General features: G+C 39.0%; 1 protein-coding gene across 14 annotated transcripts in view; it reads right to left on the bottom strand.

The window, feature by feature from the left end:
* Window positions 1-21,580, bottom strand: part of MAST2 (microtubule associated serine/threonine kinase 2) — a 199,776-nt gene that overhangs the window by 24,799 nt on the left and 153,397 nt on the right. For all 14 annotated transcript variants that reach the window (XM_082313777.1, XM_082313785.1, XM_082313775.1 and 11 more), the window contains 9 exons: window positions 19,010-19,085; window positions 18,331-18,540; window positions 11,497-11,598; window positions 7,356-7,488; window positions 5,637-5,698; window positions 4,889-4,974; window positions 2,714-2,922; window positions 1,188-1,326; window positions 628-760 (listed from right to left, as the gene is read on the bottom strand). In XM_082313777.1, coding sequence (XP_082169903.1) covers window positions 628-760; window positions 1,188-1,326; window positions 2,714-2,922; window positions 4,889-4,974; window positions 5,637-5,698; window positions 7,356-7,488; window positions 11,497-11,598; window positions 18,331-18,540; window positions 19,010-19,085 — 1,150 coding nt within the window. The remainder of the gene's footprint in view (window positions 1-627; window positions 761-1,187; window positions 1,327-2,713; window positions 2,923-4,888; window positions 4,975-5,636; window positions 5,699-7,355; window positions 7,489-11,496; window positions 11,599-18,330; window positions 18,541-19,009; window positions 19,086-21,580) is intronic.

A 21,580-nucleotide genomic window follows, 5' to 3' on the forward strand; every position in this document is an offset into this window, starting at 1 on the left:
TTTTAATCCCATTATACGAGGCACTGGTGAGCCTGCGCCTAGAACAGTATAGTTCCTGTCAGCTATGCCCAGGAAATATCAGCTCAAGCTGAAAGAGGTGCATGGAAGAGCTATTCATTCATCAAAGGAAAATCTATGTTGCTATCTGGAACAACTTAGCTGGTTAAGCCTAGCAAAATGAAGGCTAAGGAGAAAAATGACCCTTAGTAAATATCATGGGGATAAAAATCAATGTTTAAGCCATCAGCCAAAATTACAAGCAGAAACATATAGGAACTCGCCATGAACTTTCTAAGCACCAGAAGGGGGAGACCGTGGAACAACCTTCCAGCAAAATCCGTGTTACATCCCTAAACCAATTTCTGTTCACACCTGCACTGCTGCCTGGGTCACACTTTCAGTATCCTAAACTGAGAGCTGAAGTGCATCACTCCAAAACAAGAAGTTGAAATAACAAAAAATACCTATTTATGCACAAACATGAGAATGGACTTGTATCCTTTCCTCCCATTCTACAATGTGGAGCACAGCATCGAGGCAGAGAGGGAGTGCTACAAACTCCAATTCTATCCCAAGACAAAATCCTGCATCTGAGCCCACATGAACAGACAAATTTTTTCAGCTTACCTGCTTGTCCAGGAATTCCCTGGTATCCTTCTCAATGTGTCCCTCATAAAGATTAGTTGTAAGACTCATTAACCCAATTTTAGACAGTCCAAAGTCTGTTAGTTTAATGTGACCCATGGAAGTTATCAGGAGACTAGAAGAAAGAGAAGAAGCAAAATAATCCAACATTCATTTGTTTCCCAAAAGCAATTTAAAAAAAAAGAACACAATATAATGCTAAGCAAGCTCTCAGTATTACGTCCCCAATGAACATCTGGAAGGAATCTCCTATGCAACTGAATATCAGAGAGCAGCCAAGGCAACTAGAAATCAGACTAGCTTCTGCCATAATTTCATCAGCATAGCAACAGCTTTGAGATAATATCTGAAGATCTTCTTCCCCGCCTTTCTCAGTGTCTATCTGGTTCTACATCAGTAGCAAGAGAATCCATAAAATCTCCCACATGTCAGATGCCATTGAAGATCTCTGCTGTCTCTAGCCCTCATGTCTTCTTGCCTATGGAGAAAGCCCTTGAAGAACTGGCGCTCTCCCTCCAGGTTCTGAAGAGCTAAGGACTTACTTATCGGGTTTTAGGTCACGGTGAACAATCCCATAATTGTGTAGGTACTCCAATGCCAGAACAGTCTCAGCAAAATACATCCTCGCCATATCAACAGGTAGGGCACCAATGTTCTTGAGAAGTGTAGCACAATCACCTCCTAGAAAAAAAGTTGCAAGTATGGCACAGTGAAATGGCAAATATCAGTGAGAAAGAACAGCTACAGGTCTACAATACTAGATGAGACTAAGTTTCCTAAAGACTGTCTCTCTCAACCCTGTTAGCCTGAATTCTAAAGCTCTCTCTTCACATTCCATCTTGAGCTTCAAATAAATATTAAAATCTTAGGAGAAGTGAGATACCTGTATGTTGGGTGTGCTTGGTCAAGAACTGTACAGATGTTGTTTCCAAACTGTAAGCAAGCCTTGAGGAAAGGGCAGTTCATGACTGTTTGGCCTCTCTATAAATTTCTTTGCTTTCTACCACTGAGGTACATACTACTTCTGATATACAAGCTTTTTAAAACGGTAAGCAAACACCTCTACAACTACTAACTGACTGTCCCTACACATGGAGATGCAGCCATGCCTTTGGACAGAGTGGTACTCATGAAAATAAGTCTGTGGGCTGCTGAATCAAGCTTCTTAAGAACATTGGCCACGCATTTCATTCGACCTTCATCTCTACTTGCAAATAGGAGTTAATATTAAAATTTGTTATGTCAATACATCTGTTTTCATTCCACTAATTTATCTGAAAGTGCACTGATACAATAACTATAAGCTTATTTCTCATAAACATTCGCCAAGCAAGCCAAGCATAAGAAATTAATCCTATCCACCAGTGGAAATATATTGCTTACAATAAGATACAGTGATAAAATAAAATCAAATAATATTCGAAAGAATAAGCAAAACAAACAAAAAAAGCCCAGCATAAAATAGCACTGTATTTTAAAAAAGGCTGCTAAAGAACAAAGACTGTGTTGCTTGGTGATGTTTCTTAACTGTCTTTTTCTAACTAATGCCAAGCAAATGTGCTATGGATCTAGCCATGCCATCCCATAGCCGAGTGGGAGGATCTCTTTCCAACGAGGACTGGAAAGTTCATGCTGACTTCTGACCCCAGCAGTTTTCTACATGTGGCTTCACATTTCCTCAGCTCCGCTGCGATCATGTTGTATTAGTCACAGGGATTCACAAATGGAGTGTCTCCTTACGCTAAACTGTACTAGCGGCAGAATGACTCATTTCTCCGGCTCAGCCCAAGCAGTCCATACACTCCTCCCTAAAAGGGCATCACAACCTCCCCTGCAACTGCAGGGCTGACTGAGCTCACTTTCCATGAAGAAAGGACTAGCACACCCATGAGATGGTCTTCCCGTTTGTTGTGTTCAGCGCAGTGCGCTGACCAGCCTTACACTCAAAAGTACACATCTTATAAATTGCTCAGAAATGTCATCCTTTACGAGGAGACGCACTGCACACACACTACACGTCCATCCTATCTAAGGTCCCTTTTGCAGGTGTTGATAATGACAACCATACCTTCCACATACTCCATAACCATGCACAGGTGGCGCTTGGTCTCAAAGGAGCAGAACATGCTGACCACAAAAGGGTTCTCGGCAAACGTCAAGATATCTCTCTCCACAAAAGCCTGCTGGATCTGGTTTCTCAAAATTAGGTTCTGTTTGTTGATCTTCTTCATGGCAAAACGTTGACGGGTGGTCTTGTGCCGCACCAAATACACCGCTCTAGGAAACCACATACCAAGAGGAAAAGTTCCATTTGCAGTTCAAACTGTTTTGTTGGTTTGTTTTTGTTTGTTTGTTTGTTTGTTTGTTTTTAAAAACAGTGATGGTAACTGTTTCAGATGAATCCTGACAGACTTATCTGTGACTCCATAAAATCCCATCTCAGTGCCAAGGTCCCCTAGAAAAGAAGGAACCCCATGATGCTTCCTTCCAAAAGCTACTCTGCCTTCTTGAATGAAGCAGCATTTTCGCTGATGTGACTAACAAGGAGATATTTCAGACACAAATGTCACAAACTTCCTTAAGCATCATTGCAGAGGCATGTATTTTTCAACACTACAGTCACCATTTCACTTAAAAAAATGTCCAGAACATATGGAATCAGCACAGTTTCCTTCCAAGCTCCATAAAATTAATTTGATGCAACACTGTCACTGGGGATTTCCTTCACTGAAGTATCTCTTACACTTCTATCACTTGCAGATCATTAGATTCCTCCACATTAATAATACAGTTTGCAAATAAAATTTTCATCCAGTTTGCCTGCCTTATTGAATCAGTACTTGTTTCCTTTTCTCTGGAGTATATTACATTTAACATGGTATTGTGTCTCACCAGCAGCTGACTATAAAATACACCCAAGATAAAGACAGATACGAGTAACAGCAAAACTACCACCTCTCTCTCCCCTTTTTACAAAGTTACATTTAAATTACAGGGCCTGTGCAGAAATATGACTGAAAAGATATAAAATCTTGTCTAATAATATGGCTTTTCGACATGCTCCATTGTGTCTTCACTGACTAAAAAACTTGCTTACACTTTTTCCACATATAATTTTTAAAAAATGAGTTGCTGTTAACTAAGCACCTGCTTCAACAAAGCACTCAAGCACATGCTCAAGTTTTGCTGTTATGACCTACTGAATATCACTGCTTTTCAGTTACAGCCTAATGACTACCACTGGTAAGGATTTATGAACTGCAAAGAGTCAGAAACCATCTTTAAAATTCTGGATACGTTTCTATGAGCAGTTAAAATTTTAACTGACCAACTTCAATCTGGATTCTTCAATGGATAATAAAATCTAATAGCATTTTTACTGTATTACTTCTCACAGTAGATTTGCCCCAATGTAATTTTAGCATTTCTTTTAGTATTTCAAGTGCTCACAAACAGTCTGGATACATGGAAGAATGGAAAAGCATAAACTACTTCTCCCTCAATATTCTTGCTGTTTCAATTAATCATCAATAACATTTGCAACTACAGAATTTTACCCTCACTCATTTAGCCTTTAAACAAATACAAATCACAGAACTTAAGTAGATAGCATGAAAGGAAATACAGGCTGCCTTGCTAAGCAATAAGGAAATGGGTGCAAAATAATTTTCTCAGACTCATGGAACAACTTTTTTTTACTATGACTTAGGAAATCTCACAATAAACTAACTGACAATATTTTCCCTAGAGACAATATTTAGGCAAAATGTTTTTATCATCTTAAGCAAAGGTACTGAAGTGTCTATATTTTACCTACCTACCACAAAGAAACGGTGCAGAAACAGTTACTGGAAAAACAGGCTTGAAGTCACAGCTAGGAAGGGCTTCAGAAAACTTGCGCCACAGAGGGATTAGGAATACCATATTCTGAAAGCTTTAATGCAGGGCAACTAATTTTCCTGAGCTGGAAGCTGTGTTCAGCACAATGTAAGGACTTCACAGCCTGGGACAATGTCCAGGTAGAGGGGCTATTGTCTAAGAAACCCCTAGAATGTGCAAGAAATGGCATCTCCCAGAAGAATGCAGAAGACATCACAAGTGTGGAACCTCTGTAAGACCCAAGCAAAATTAATTCATGCTTTGGACCCAACAAAAAACAGTCATTTGCCAAACTTTGCCAGAGCCCTTGCCTGGATAGGACAGTAATAGTATTTTGTTCTACAGGAAAGTCTAAAAGCCTTACCCGTAAGCACCATTACTGATCAGCTTAATAGTTTCAAACTCTTCTTCAGATGGAGTTTTCTTTGACTGGACTGAGGCCCCACGGCTCTGGGGAAAGAAGACAAGAAAACAGAAATCAGGAGCAGGAATGACTTCATTCTATATGTCACCTTTTTGTCCTTCACCCAAACTCAATCCATTTCTAAACCTCTGGAGTCTGCAGCTTTAGGATAATTGTCTGCATCCCTACGTCCGTTACAGATTCCCCCCCACAAATATTAGCACAAAAAGTCAGTGGACTTTAAGATTCAGGCCTTTCCCCGATATTACATTTAAAAACAAACAAACAAACAAAAAAACCAACAAAACAACTAAGGATCCTTGAAACCTAGCAAGTTATATAATTAAATTTTTCTAACAGTCCGTTACTAAAGTCAATTCTCTTCAATACCCATCACATTTTACAAATGCGGTTATAAAGAATTTCTGCAGATGATTTTTGTTTGCAACTCAAAAAAAAAAAAAAAACCCAAAAAAACCCCAACAAACTTGATGATAATGCCTGTTTGCAACTTTTAAGCATTTCACCACCACAGTATAGAGATTTCCATTTTTATGAGTGTATACTCTAGTTTTAACATGCGCTTTTAAATGTCAGCACTTTTTTTAAAATTAAAATTAGTCTGCATTATAATTAATTCTTTACTGTAGACTACTTCTTTCCAGAGAAAAAAAAAGCGCTAGACAGAGCGAGTGTATTACTGCTTTACCTCGACTGAATCATCTGTCTCAGGAGTGTCTGGGCTGTCATAGCTATTCAGCTGGGCCATTTCTGAAAAGAAAGAGGAAAGATTACTCCTAATGATCTCAATCAAACACTATTCTCTTTGTTTATACAAGACAAACAGGATTTTAAGCGGTGCTTGTAGATGAGGAAGGAGATTTTTTTCCCTCTGTAAAAAGTCACCCCGATTATACAGTGATAACCTTTAACATCTTTTAAAATGTAGGCAGTATTTTATATAAAGATGAATATAAATAATTGTTCTAATTTCAGTCTGACTTATTCTAGGTGGTTTCCATAATAAGTAAAAGCAATAAATGCAAGTTTGGGGAAACCACTAGCTAGTTAATATTAAAACCTATTCCATGCATATATGTCTGCATACAGCCTGGTGGCACTTCTGTACTCCAGAAAAGAAAAACCATTACATTTCAAACAACCTCTCTCTATGAAATGTGTCTGATTCTGCAAACTGCTGAGCAGCAGCAAACTGGGAGAAAGTCAGTTAGTTTAGGCTACTCAGTTGTCTTAGGAGATGCTATAAACTTTGCAAAACCAAATCCTACATTAACCACTAGTCTCTGCGCAGACATCATTGACATTTCTGGGTGCCCTCCTTACAGAAAGGAAATAAGGCACCTTGACATCTCCGCACATTTCTAAAGAAAATTTGACTTTAGTAAGGGGAATTAGTGATGGAAAGGTTCTCTCCCATGACAGGGATCAAAGGAAATTTCTCTTTAATGTCAGATTTCAACAAATGCTATTAAATTGCATTTAGCAATCTTTGGTAGAAATTTTCCCGAAGAGCTCTTCACTTTAAGTCAACCTGTCACTGTCATTCTGGTAAACACTGCAGAAGTTAAACTAGTCCTATCCAGACTACTAATTTATGCTAAAATTATGCTCTCCTGAGAAAACAAAAAGTACGGATCAATCGCTGAAATATTCCACAGTAACCTCCAGTCTCTGTCACACTTCCTATTGCTGCTGAGCAAGCCATGCATGCTCATAAAACTTGTCATAGGAGAAGAGATTCAGCTAGCAAAATGCCAGGCAGAAATATTAACTCACAAATTCCACAGTTAGGATCTTCTGGGCCACTGTATGTTTACAGCGTATCCAATTTACCATATGCAATTCTGGGACCTAGCAGAAAAGCTGTTACTTTCTTCTAAAGCATTACTCTCTTTGGTTTCGCTGCTATGTAAGATGTAAGAATACAATCTCATATCCACCTAAAAATTCATACTGGTCCTGGTTTCTCATGGCAAATCACAACAAATACGCTTTTCCCAGAGAGGATGACAAAGCGGGAGAACAGGACACTTTCCAACCAGGCCACCAGCAGGCAGGCAGATCAGAAAAATAACAGGTAAATTTACTTTTACTGTCCAACAGCACAGAGAAAACAGTTAAATCATAAAGCCATTTTCTAACATTGTTTCAGCTGTAATACAGGGAGACATTATTAACACCATAAGTAAAGAACTGTCACTGCTGATGTGCAGTCCTTGCCCCAGCAATGCTCCTATGAGACACGGGGCTGGAAAGGACAGTCTAGAATTTGACAGCAAACAGGAAAATAAGGAAAAACGGCCTAGAAATTAAACCAATAAAATAAAAGCCTCCTTCAGCTATGTTGTGACCAGGAGATCTGGTCATCCTTTCAGTAGTTTGGAGAGTACAAAACAAGAGTTCTCACCCTCCAGGGGATCCCTGGTGAGTCCCAGCTGGCTGATAATATAACGAGGAATGTCGCATTTAATTCCTTGCCCTTCCTTGGCATGGCCTTCTGCAGCTTCTAACAAATGGTAGAACTCTTCAGGATCAAACTCCTACAGCAAGGTGGTGAGAGAGACAGAGAGAAGTAAATGATTCAGCTTTACAGTTACAAAAGCTTTCTCTCCCATACAGGAGATTCCTCAGAAACATCCAAAGTTAATTCTGGGCTCAGCAGCGATGCAAAACATTTGCAGTTACAACAAACATGTCAATGCACTCTGCTCTGCTCTGCAAAAATGACAGACATTTACAGCCTGCTGGATGTCCACTGGCTTAGATCTGCAAATCAAAACAAGACAAGGACTGTAAGGACTTTTTATGAACCAAAACCAGACTACCAGATAACACGGTCATGATAATCTAAGCATCAATGTGGACACACCTCCCAGTTTTGTCACATTGAGATGTGCCAGGGAAAGGTCTGCGATGAGGATGGAGGTGCCTTCTTCTGCCACCTCCATCTGACAGGTGAGTTAAGCCAATATAAACCTCTCCTGCTTTCAAACGTCACTTCTGATCAAACCATACACCCACCCAATTTTGTAACTGTCCCAACCTTAGCAATTTCTAATAAAATTACTAATAAAACAGCAATTGCCATTTTATCAGCAGAGATTTCACTTTCTATATAAGAAATACTGCTGCAATATTTCTTGTACTATACAGTACAGGATTATCTGATCAACTCAGTCTTGCTATACGTGATCTCTAAGGCAAGAAAAGGTTATAAGAAGGTGTCACCTCTTTTACTAGACTAACAGATACAGTTGGAAATAAAAGACAAGCTTTTGGTGGCAGGAGTACTCTGCTTAGAAGCAAGTTCACTAGTTAACTTTAACTCTCCCCTACAAACCTCATCATTCACCAGCAATGAGCAGTTTTGCCAAGACTCTTCAAAAATTTTCTAGTGAAATGGGAGGATAAAAGGGGAAGAGTTACTGCATACAGCTGCGAGGGCATCAGAAAAGAACTGATGTGAGTGTGCTCAGCAGCATAAGAGAGCACAGAACTGCAAATGAGAAAAACAAATATGATGATGTAAAGATCCTTGAACAGTTAGAGAAAGAGAGAAAAGATGCACTTTTTCTTGATTGCTTTAAGCAATGCTGCTTACATACATGCTGTCACCAAAGACAGCAACAATGCAAGAAAGTTAAGTTCCTTCCTAACTCCTCTGGAAAAGGATTCATCAGCTACCTCAGAATTGGCAGAGAGCAGGACCCAGACCAGAGAGGACCACGGGAGAGAGACGGTCAACAGTACTGTACTGCTGAAAGGGAAGGTGGAGTCAAGGAAGGACTCTTGAAGACACAACTGTGGGTCATTTATTGGTGAGTGAAAGGCAGAAGAAAAAAAGTCTGGTGACAAAAAATTCAAACATACAAAAAATTAAGAAATTAAACAAATTCCGTCTTCTTTTTTGTAGATGTATTTAATCATCTGAATACAGTTTTGCTTAAACAGAGAAGAATGATCCCTACTAAGCAGAGGCAAATGCTATGGAAAAATAATCTGAAAAAAGAATAAATTACATACTTTTTCCCAAAAGACGGTTTCAGTGATGCACAAAACACATTATTATTTTCTTGAAGCCCCAAAGACTCAGTCCGTGAATAAACATTTCACAGTCCAACAGGTAATACAAAGATTGAAGCCAAATAACTGAAGGTTAAAATACTTAAATGCCTTCACCCCTATTAAAACAACCACAACCATCACAACCACTGCCAGTTATTTCGTTTACGAGGAAGAAATAAGAATGAGCTGTGTTACGAAAATTAACATTAAAATTAAATCTTAGAATATTTGTCTATAAATTCACAAACAATGAAGCTAGAGGTCAAATTAATGTTAAAAATGTTAAAATGTTAAATAAACATGTTAAAGAAAAAAGAAATGCAGTTCTCAAGCTATTTAAATGGTAGACTATCCATTGCTATATTTCTTGTTCTTTTAAGAGCTAAAAGGGACATTAATACTTAAGTCTTCATGTCAGCAGAATAAAATAAATATGTGGAAAAAATTGCTAGAAAGGCAATCAGGTTAAATAAACAGGAAAGACTAATATACAGATACTAATATTATTTTTATGCTTTGAAGTCTAGCCACTTCAATGTCAAGGTTGTCACTACATGCTTTGGAGTTCATTACTCAAATCTCAATGACTTTATGGCTTCCACCTGCTCCCCCTCATTTTGTAGAACACCAGGTGCAGAAGACAGTGGAGGAACCTGGAGACCTCTTGGTTTGCAGCTAAAAGCTGGCTTGAGTTTGGATCTGTTTGCAGGTATACAGATGGGTTCACAAAACTTAGTGACGTTTCATGCCTTCCTACATGATGTGGTACTAGTAGAGTGTACGCAAGCGTAAATGACAATGGTGAACACAGCAAATACAAACACAATAAGCTGAAATTTATCTGCTTTCTTCATTGTCTTCACTTCCAAAGGATGTTTTGAATAAGTGCTAGAAGATAACTGGAGTCACAAAACTCCGCTAAATCACAAAAAGTTTTGAAAGCCCAAGAATTCCCAGTCTGAATGGAGCTCTGTCCAGGATTTTCAATGTAATCTAGTGGAGACTACTTGAATAAGTAACTGTAAGCATCTGTCTTTCCAGCTGTGTGGCCTATTTCTTCATCACTGACAATGGTCTTCCTTGCACTACAAGGCTCCCAGCAAAGCAATCCATCTGACAGTCATGGAGGAGGAATAAGGGAACCCTCTAAAGTCTACTGGTGTTTTCACTAGTACCTCAGCAGATGTTTTCAAAAGCTCATATCATTGGAAACGTTGGACCACTCTTGCCTACTTTGTCGAAGAAAGCTCTGTAAAACTCATTTATCTGCTAGTGACTCCAGTGATAAAAGTCACCCCTGTGCACACTGCCCACAATGTGCTTCAAGTGTTAACCATCCATCTATACCCAGCCACAGATTCCTAATTTAGCCAACTTCTTTAACGTCTCAATTAGATGTAGCTTCTGTGTCATTTTTATGTCCAGAAGGAACCATTACATTGTGAGCTTTGATTTCTCATGTAACACAAGCCGAGGAACTTCATCCTGCTATTTCATAAGTTTCCACTGTGGGTTTGTGACACCTTCTCCAGCCCTCAAATGATTTTTTGTGACTCTTCCTTACAGTCTCACCAATTTTTCAACATCCTTTTGAAATAGTGTCACAGAACTGACCCCTATAACCGATAACGACCACAACATTGTGTACACCAGAGGCCTGAACACCTCTTTCCATATATATTCAAGAATTATATTAACCCCCGTGCTGTGGCATCACAGTGAAAACGCACATTCAGGCTGCATAAATATTTTGGAGTTGCACAACTTCGGGACACAGTGGCCTATTTCATTGGGATGGCCTATACACTTTTCACCATTTCCTAGAGTTAAATAAAAGAATAGGTTCTTATTAGCCAGAGTAAGTTGTTAAAAAAGCAATAAGACTTGCTCTTCCATATATTCCAATAACATTGAAAAGGATTTCAACCACAGGCTTCCAAATCTGCTTGGACCTCTCACTGGCCTATCCCTCTCTGTGTTCACAGCTGGAAAACCTGACATCAGGTTTCTCTGTAATTGCTGGGTCTACAGTAAGAGTTTTAGTCCAAGAGCCCAAACGCCATTTATAACATGGAAGGAGACTACTTCCTTAGTGACAGTTCTTTATTAGCATGGCTCTCTGGGCACCATATGCATATCATACATTTACACACTTTTCGCTGTACCTACTAACAACATGAGGAAAATCAGGTGGCATCAGGCAGCATGAAATCATGTCAACAGCTACATCTGGCCCCTCAGCCATAAACTTTATACTAAAATATAATTTAGCTGCTGTTGCAGCTGACACTCCAATGGAAAGTTACTTCTATATTAATGCAAAACACACTTAGGACTTCTTTTTTTAAAATATTGATTTATTTTTCATCAATGTTTTTCTGAGAATTTAAAGCTTTTTCTTGAAGGTTTTGTGTTCCTTATCTCTTCAAACACACACTAGACTCTTTAGATCATACACACACTCTCCCAGGGACCAAACTTACCAGGCACTCAAGCAGCCGAGCTGGTCGTGCAATGATAATCATCAACTTCTTCACAAGTTGGGTAACGAAGGCAACCTCGGAGCTCTCGGATCGCTCGTGGGCCTGTGGAGAGCAGAACCTGACATTATGGTCCTAGCAGTGAACTCTTCATTTTCATATGTCAAATGCTGAACGCAGAGCAATCACCAGCTCAGTAAGCGTAATTCGGCAGCAAAGGCATGACTGAGTCAGGGCAGGCAATGATCTCAGCTCATTCAAGGATGCCAAGTTACATATAGCTTTTCCATTACAATTGATTCCTTTTATCATGCAAGAGATATTTTGAAGGCTCTATTTGCATTATATCACCTATCAATTATATTAGAAACAATGTGGGTTTATTTTATTTTTTAAAATGAAAACAGGAATACTGATTTTTTTTCAATTTTACCTTCCACACAGTACTGACATCCAGACAATTACTATCAGCTACACATGTTTCTAGGCTTCACTTTCAGCTAGAATTTGAACTACTTCTGTTCATCATCAAGAAAAACCCGAACCTAGTTTCTCTTTATTTATTTTCATATGTCCTGCTGAACAACTACAGCATTGTATTGTATGCTATTTAAGACAAAGCACACAAGAAAAGCAAAGAGCATACAGAAACCTAATTCAGAGAATTTACTCTTGCCTACCCCCTTTATCAGATTTCAGCATAATTTCAAGGCTTAGTTTCAAGGTGTGTATGTGTGACAAGGTGTCTTTTTATAACAATAAACACACTAAAACTAATGTAAAAAAAAAAAAAAAAAAAACAGCAAAGACAAATTTGAACAACCACCCCCCCAAAATACTCTTCTTTTGCTCAAGTACACAATGGTTACATTATGAGTCCTGAAGCACAAATAAAATAGTATTTCATTGCAGGGTGATAAAAAGATGGTTCCAATGACATGTAAAAACTCTGAAACAAAGTATAGCTATTTTTACCCCAAGGTCTAAAAATTAGGCTTTAGCAGAGCCACAAATATACCAGAACCTAACCAATGAGCTTATGCTGGCAATGAGCCAGTTGCTTATAGGAACGATATTTTATCAAGAAGGATGCAAGCAGCAAGAAACTAAAAGGTTTGTTTAGCATTGTTCATTAGCATCATCTAAGAAAAAGACATATATGGGTGAGAAGTCGAATCACACACACATCACCTAAAAGAACAATAAAAACACAGGGAAGCAGAAATTCAGAGCTAGAAACACAGAGGCAGCATTTTAAATAACATATCCCTGATATTTTGTTACCAAATAAAAAAGAGTTCATTATTTCTCATTTCGGTACAGGTCAGAATAAGAAATGTTATTTGTTTACTTCAGCACTGATAAGCTAGGGCTAGAATTTTAACCCTGAAGAAAATGATGTAACTGCCAGTTCATTACCTAAAAAGAGTATCAGAGATGCTTCCTGGCTATAGAGCCTTATAAAGAAGATTATTTTGAAAGCATTGAAATAAGTTGCAATTTTTTTCTAACTAGAAGGTATTTTCTAATTATAAAATAGAAAATAACCAAAATTAAGATGATTAGTATTCACTCTGTGTCCCCTAATGCATTACACAAACTTGTGAGTTAAAATATGAATTCTAGAAAGAAATGAATGCTTTCATATTTGAAAAGCCATTCCAGATCACCAGGGGTTAGCTGTGTTGAAATGAATAAATAAAACATCAACAACTTTGTATTATTTGAAATATGAGCCATGCAATTGGAAAGTCCTCCCCCCCACCTAAGTTACAGTATGCAAAAAATAATAATTCATCTTTTTGCATCCATTTATACTGTTGAAGCAAACTTATTCTTTCAAATCAAGTCCTTTTGTTTTCTCCTTTTCTCATCTACAACAATTTAGGCAAAATAATTAAAAAATGTAACAAATTTAATCAGGTGTCTGTTTTGAAAATGAAAAGCTAGACCATGACTGCCAAATGATACAGAAAAGCAAAAGGAAGAAAAAGGATTACAAAAATCAAACACAACTTGTAACAGCCACTCAGCCATCATCTCTGCACAGCGCTGCTCTTCCAAGATCCTCAGTAAAACTGCCTCTTCTTGTTTCCTTCTCGCACAGGACAGCCCGGACATCCCTACAGACGTTGTCTTTACAATCTGTCCCAAGGACAGTATCTGGAAACCAGAGGGTTATATAGCCAAGCACTGCCTGCCGCTTCCATGTGCCTTGGTATGAGGCGTGCCATCTAATTAGCGGTTCCCAATGACGACTCGCTTGTCTGAAGGTTGCTGGTGGCATTTCAGGGTTCCCCCCCCCCCGCCTCCCGAGGGGAGGAGATGCTATCGGGGTTGTGGGTAGAGGCTGATGCCATTCCTACACACATTGCCAGGGACACATGTACAGGAGGTAGCAACGGGTAATTTACAAACCGATTCCCTTATCTGAAAGACCCATCCGTCACTAACTGCAGCTACTGGGGCATGAAATTAAAATCACTGTCCTCCCTTGGGGTTCAGCAGGACCAATAACTGGGATATGCAAGTCACAACGCTGTAATTGAGCTAATATACTGATGGAAACCAAAACAATAGACCCGCAATGCCAAGAACCAATAAATTTACGCTCAGGCTTGTATTAAGAAGCAAACCCAATCAGAATATCCATTTGCCAATGTGCGGCATCAGTCACCACAGTATAATACTAACACCCTCCCATTTCTTTTGTTCCATGCACAGAAACACCTGTAATCCTTCACCTTCCTCACCAATTGGCTACACCTACGCAAAAGCCGTTAAACTTCTTTTGGTGAGTTTTACCTCATCAATTCAACCAAGTAATAACAGACTATAACCTTTTTTTGAACCAGGAACCTGAGCTCCCATCCCATCCTCTAACTTCACCCCACAGTAACAGATAAAGAACTGAATGTGGTATATTCTTTTTGATAAGTGCTTTACCTTATTTTTCCATCTTTTAACTTTAAGTGTGAAGTGTAACATTCAAGTTTGCGTTTTCCAAAATAAAGAAAATCTCTTAAATTCATTTTGATTTCAGGATCATTTCAATGATGCAATAAGCAATAGTTTTTTCTGGATGAAAGACAATATTTCATGCTCCAAACAAGGGAAAAGATCTCATTTGCCACAACTAATGAGATTTGTTGGTATTTCATTACAAAAGTCAGGATCTAAAAACTTTTAAAAGCTTTCTGGTTTTGTATATTTAAACAGCTCATGATTTACATACTCAGTTACTCTGTTTTACAGATACATTTTCATAACGTAAAGTAGACTCAAACTGCAAGACATTAAATCGAGTTTTCTTTCTATGGTTTGAAATACTGTGCGAGTTTAGTCTGCTACCACGCGTCAGAATCAGCACCTTAAAAAAGAATTTCAAGAGAACCCATTCTTTCACAGTAAAACTGCATGAAGATCCATGAGTATTCCTGCCACTTGCTGACCTGCTGCTCGTCATTTCCTTATTCACCAATAAATCACCTTCCCAATCTTTCTGTATCTTATAAAAATATATCACAAAACTGTATATCCTACTGCAAAGACCATACAACTTCCCAAGTAGAAGAGCTTTTTTGATGACCTTCCAGTTGGTATTTTTATAGAGCGTCTAACTCTGCATGACACATTAAAAGTTAAGCAAAGGTAAAGACCCTCCACTCAAGTCTGGCATAGTCTAATATTGACTCCAAACTTCTTGCGTTTCAGGTAAGTCCTCCAAAAGAAATATTATCGCTGATTTCTATATATTTAGACTGAAATGTCCTAATTATTTCTTTTTAGAATGCAGTCTGAAGGGCAAAGCACAGACTGGAAAGCAGGGGAAAACAAGTACTTTTTAAATATTAAAATATAAAAGAAAAGACAAGGAACAGAAGGGGCAGAAAAAACAAACGAGAAAGGTGTGGAATGATGTCTTTGGCATTCCTCTGCTGTCTTCAGTTTCTTTGTCCTCTTCCTTCCCAGCCTGTTCTGCTTCCCTTGCCTCTCTAAGCTTTCCCTTTAATCGTCTCTAGCCACCTCACCTCCTAAAGTAAATCAATTAAACTTAAGAGTTGACCCTTCTCTCACCCCCGCTTTGCAGAAGATGTTAAGGAGGAAGAGGTCAAAGCTAGCCCTGAATGTCAATTCCTGAACAAACCCAGAGATGACCATCGTATCTTCTTTAATAACAGTTCAATGTCATCTTTCCCTGTGCTTAGGAATAGCAGTATGATGCATGCAGAATCAAAGGGAAAAGGACACTTAAGAAGTGTGTTTTGAGGATTTGTTCTGAGGGAGGGGTGAGGAAAGGAAAAAGCAGATTTATCTAACCCACACCTTCTCAAGATCCTGATTAACCTCGTCAGGCCAGAAGACAGGCCTGAAAGTGCTGACTGGAAGTGGCCAGACCCAATTTATTGCTTTCTTAATTCTTTACGGTATGAGAAATCATTGTACACACACAGAGGAGGAAAGTCTGGGAGTGGGAGAATTTCAAGCTCCAAGTATCTGCTACCAGAAGCAGTAAACACACCGTAGTCCCCTTGCACCCCTTGCAATGCAAGCTATTTTGCCGAGCATACACACCCACTTCTAGGGAAATCTTTTCACCTTCCGAACCATCACCCAAAGTGGCCTGATCCCTTATTTCACAGCTGACGTGTGCAAATACCCTGCTTCTAGACTCTGGGGATACAAGGTGGACCCACTGGCACATGCTCATCTGGCTGTAGGAAATCCCTCCATCTCCCCTTTTCACAGCCAGCCCGAGGGTGCCGGCCCTGCACACGCAGGACTGCCCACGTGCCTCCGCCAGCCTGCAGCCAGCCGTCGCTGGGCCCAGCAGTAATGGCTGGGTGATGCTTATCCTGCCCAGGAAGGCTACGCTCCCACTTTCAAACTCCAGAAACATTTTCCTCTCTTTTAAAGACTATGAATACCGAACAATTTCTTTGACTAGATGCAGTTTTTCCAGCCCCGTATGGTGGCATCAATGGTCAAACTCTTGCGCAGCATCCAAAGTACACCACTTTTACCAGTGTCCTGGTTTCAACGGGGATAGAGTTAATTTTCTTCTTAGTAGCTGGTATAGTGCTGTGGTTTGGATTTCGGATGAGAATAATGTTGATAACACACTGATGTTTTGGTTCTTGCTGAGTAGAGTTTACACTAGTCAAGGACTATTCAGCTTCCCATGCTCTGCCCGGTGCACAAGAAGCTGGGAGGGAGCACAGCCAGGACAGCTGACCCAGACTGGCAAGGGGCTATGCCATACCGTATGACATCATGCTCAGTGTATAAGCTGGGGGAAGAAGAAGGAAGGGGGAACGTTTGGCGTGATGGTGTTTTTGTCTTCCCAAGTAACCGTTACTCGTGATGGAGCCCTGCTTTCCTGGGGATGGCTGAACACCTGCCTGCCGATGGGAAGTAGCGAATGAATTCCTTGCTTTGCTTTGCTTGTGTGTGCGGCTTTTGCGGTACCTATTAAACTGTCTTCATCTCAACTGACGAGTTTTCTCACTTTTACTCTTTCGATTCTCTCCCCCATCCCACCAAGGGGGGAGTGAGCGAGCAGCTGGGTGGTGCTTAGTTGTCGGCTGGGGTTAAACCACGACAGCCAGGAAACACATTTTTTACTATTAAATGCATCCACAGTGGTTACTGATATCCCATAGCCAGACAATCATATAGGCCCTCCAAAGATATTCCCTGCCTCTCGATCTGTCAAAATTATATTCCGCATCCAGGCAGAACACCACAAAACCAAACATGAGTCATTTTTCTCCCACGCATAATAAATATCAGGGAAATTACAGCCACACTCATATAAATGGGGTAGCCAAAGATTTTAGCTGATACAGGGGAAGATTCTGCAGTTTTCGCAAAGCTTTTTAATACAATAATTGTATATTAATATAGTATTTTTATTCATCTGCCATTTTCTAATGTCTGGAAAGAGTGGCAAAGGGGTACAAACTAGTGCAGTTCATGCCACTGGGTTGGCAAACTCATCAATGACATATAAACACATCTTCACCAAATAGATTAAAAATCATCACAGAAAATAAATTATTTCAGGTGTTCTGTTTCTAGGTGTTTCCATGATATTTGTTATCTGAGACTGCGATCTTTATAAATCCTGTGTTTTCAGCTTGCTATCTCCTTAAATCAAAGCTTAGGAAGACATTCCCAAATGGAGGTCTGGATCCAGCAACGGGTAATTGCACTGACTCCTCACAGCAGCTATAGCATAAATTCTAAGAGATTTTTTGAATTTCATATTATTTTCATTTTAAAGGAAAAAAGCAGATTTTAATGAGTAGCTGAAGCATACTGAGCATGCATTAAAACTGTGCCCCCTTGTGTATTTTCATATGCTTTGAACACCACAAAACACATCGAAGTACTAAAAAACCCACAACTGGATTAAGTTCAGCTCAAGAAAATCTTTTATGAAAAATTAATAGCAACACTACAAACTATGGTATTTTCACTCCTTGAAGGCACTATTGTAATTAATAAGTCATTCAGAGTCTTGAAGTACATGAAAGAAAAGTTCAATAATTTCCTTCATCTGGGTGAACCCAATTTTCATAAACGGTAAAGACTGCCTTTGACTTACTCATATACATATTTAACTTTTGTACAAAGGAAGTACACAGGTGAAGTGATTTGCTCAAATGTGCCCGTGGTAGATCAACAGCAGACTGGAACAGCTCAGACCTCCTGACACCCCCACCTGCTGCCTTTCCCCTGGAATCCACATTGTCTCTCCTAAAATCAAAGCTCTGTCTTACGGTTTAAAGTTTCAATCAAAGTAATATATTCTACTTTCCAGAGAGGACTTACATCCTGGAGAAGTTTCTCCAAGTTTTCCTGCAGCTCATAAAAGTACCGAGAAGTAATAAGACCTTCACGTGATTTATCTAGGCAATCTCTGGCCAGTTCAATAACTTGATGATGAATGAAACTTAGGACCCCATCTGCTAATTGCAGCACGTTCTCTGGAGCATTAGAGGCAATAAACTCAGCCAGCCGTTCTTCCATCTGCGCTGTGGCCTACGAGTACAGAATAAAGAAAAATTACTCTTAAATTTTACTATTCCAGAACTTAAAACATAAACAAGTAGGGTGCTAAAGTAACATATTTGCAATTCCAAAATGCACGAGGCTTAAAAAAATATTCTGAAATACAATAGTATTTTGCTGAGAATAAAAATAGCATATAGGCAAAAGTTATGTTCACATGAGCAAACAACAAAAATTAATCAGAACACATATGAAATACATACACAAATACACAAATCTTTTCACTCTTTTCCATCTGAATCTCTCTATACATTCAATCTATTTCTTCTACTGCAGAATTAACAGATGAAGCAGAGAAGGCAGCTTCAAACTCTCAGCAAACTGCACTGCTTGGAAATGAGATGTAACAGCTGGGCTCCTTCTCCAATGAGTACTACAAATTAATTCTGAGCTTGGTCACAAGTTCATTGAGTGCATTATTCAAAAAGTGATTCCTTACCTTTGGAAACCTTTCTTTGTACACATGGTTCATCATTATTATTTCACTGTCAAAGGAAATTGGGGAGCGACCCGGGCTAGAAGAGAAAAGAAAGTACGTTATCATTTACAGATATCACATCAAAACTCTCCGAAATCCAGTGCTGGTCATAATGCTGCCACGCTGACTGTAGCCCTTCCAAAGCTTTGACTTCACTTCAGTAATGGGCAGATGCTTAACTTCAGAGAAAATCCTAGCAAGCAATGGCAGTCTATAGTCATCTGAAAACTGCTAACATTCCTGTCCTCACATGAAGTCAGACAGAAACCCACCTATTTTCAGTGAATGCAAGCCCTAACACACAAGCATGTAAAAACCCAGTGCATTTGTTGCAGGTACATCTGTGATTTCCCTCCTTCTCTTGCTGCCCTCCATGGCAATGGTAGCAGCCCTGCTCAGAAAGAAACCACTATTATCTCTGGAGTCTCTGATGCCAGAAAGGAGCAGAGTAAAATGAAGCAAGAAACTTGAGACGACTTGCTTTCCTTTGTCTGAAGAATACCAAACTACAGGAGGGATGCACAAGCAGTGTTATTCAGCTAAATCTTATATATAAATACCACAAGCAATAGGAACAGAATACTTTTATGAAAACTGCGCTCCCTTGAGGCATGTTACACCACGGATGCATACGCATGTATGCATAGGTTAGCAAGCAACTTCAAGGCACACCAAAAAACAGGACACTAAATCTTGACAAACTGCATTTATATTACTGTTTGGGTATTTTCTTGAGCCAAGAGTTGCATCTCATTTCATCACATCTGATGGTATGCAATGTTCTGACTCATTCTGCCACTGAGGACAGCCGGAGTGAGGTAATGCAGATAATCCCTAGCTACAGGATCGCCTACAGGATCTCATTTCTCTGGTTACCTTGTTTCAATGTTCAAGACAAGCAAGGGCTTCAATTATTTGGCATCTTACATGATTGTTGTCTTCACGATTTTAGGAGCACTACATATCACTAAAAATATTTTCTCTATGTTAAAAAATACCATTTTATCTTGAATGAGTTCAAACATTTTAAACTTTCTAGTGAAGGATGAAATGAATCTCTCTAAATGGAATAAATGCATTTTAAACTTGGAATGCATTACGGTTACTACCTTGCTGCTAACCTATTTAAAGGAAAAAACATTCTTTTGGGAACATATATTTACAATTCAAAGAAAATTTAACTCACTGGCCCATGGAATATAGCAATACCAATCTCTTTTCATGCCTGGCACCGGAATTCCATGAATTACATTGTGTCTTGTTTTTATTAAGGTTTATCCCTCAGCCTGGGAAAATGCACTTCAGATTAAATCTCTCACTGAATCCTTATGTTAAAGGAGAAAAACTGATTTGGATGTTTTGGATACCAAGTAAAACCACATTTTCATTAACTTTTTTTTGAAGAAAATATATCCCTTAGCTTGGTAGACAGCTATTTTTAATCAACGAAAATTTTCTTAAAAAAGAAACTTACATTTATATTCATATGTACTGTATAACATAATAAAAATAAGGGTGAGAACATTCAAATTTCAGACTTAGCAGCAAATTCCCCCACACATCTAGCCTGCTATCTTTATCCTTTTTACATTAAGACCAAACAATCCGACACAAACACATGACACTTGTTTACTGGCAGTTCATAGGGAGCTGAAGAACTTGGTGAACATAGTTACTGAAGAATTTATCTTTCTATAATGTATTATTTCTCTGTGTGATTTAAGTGAGGTATATATTACAAGGATATATATAAGCCCTTTGATACTAACTCCAGAAATATGGAGGCATATACATACTTCATTTTAACACTAAAGTAGTCCTACCAAAATTTGTGCATGCTGAAGTATTTGCTGTCTTAGGGCTACAATAAAACATGAGGGGTTTTGCCTTGTGCTTTCAAGGCACTTTATTCATATGGATACAGGAAATTAAGGGCTATGCAGAAATCACGCTACTTGAGCTGCCCTGCCAGCAGATGTAGTGTTTCCTTAAGGAGAGCCACAATGATATGGGAGTGTATTGGGTTTGCTTTTGGTTTTTATGATGCTGAAACAAAGTAATTTCTTTGCACCAGAGTCTACTGATGGGCAGGGAAGTAAACACTTATAATCCCTTAGCTTCCTTGGGCATTGGCAGTTTTGTCTCTCATCTTTGGAAGCTGATTAATGCCACTTTTTACCAGCTAAAATGAGCATCCAAACAACTCCAGATAAAACCTGGGATCAAGGTTCAAATTGTCATTCTAAATAAAATTTGCCCAATATAACAGGTCAAATTAAATGTCTAGCTGACTATAGCAACACTGCAACATAATATACTGCACCATAATTTTTTATGTTGATCCTTAGCCTGGGGAACTACAGAAATAATTAGATGGATAACTGACTAACTAACCAAAGGCTAGCTGCCAGGCACTGCTGGGTACTTTATAGCACCTTTGAGACACAACCAGGTGAAAAAGAAACCAGGACTGCACAGATAACTGAACACCACCAAGGGAGAACGTAAGGAAATTTAAAAAAAAAAAGAAAA

The sequence above is a fragment of the Platalea leucorodia genome (genome assembly GCF_965183815.1).
Source record: "Platalea leucorodia genome assembly, chromosome: 5".
Classification (NCBI taxonomy): Eukaryota; Metazoa; Chordata; class Aves; order Pelecaniformes; family Threskiornithidae; genus Platalea; species Platalea leucorodia.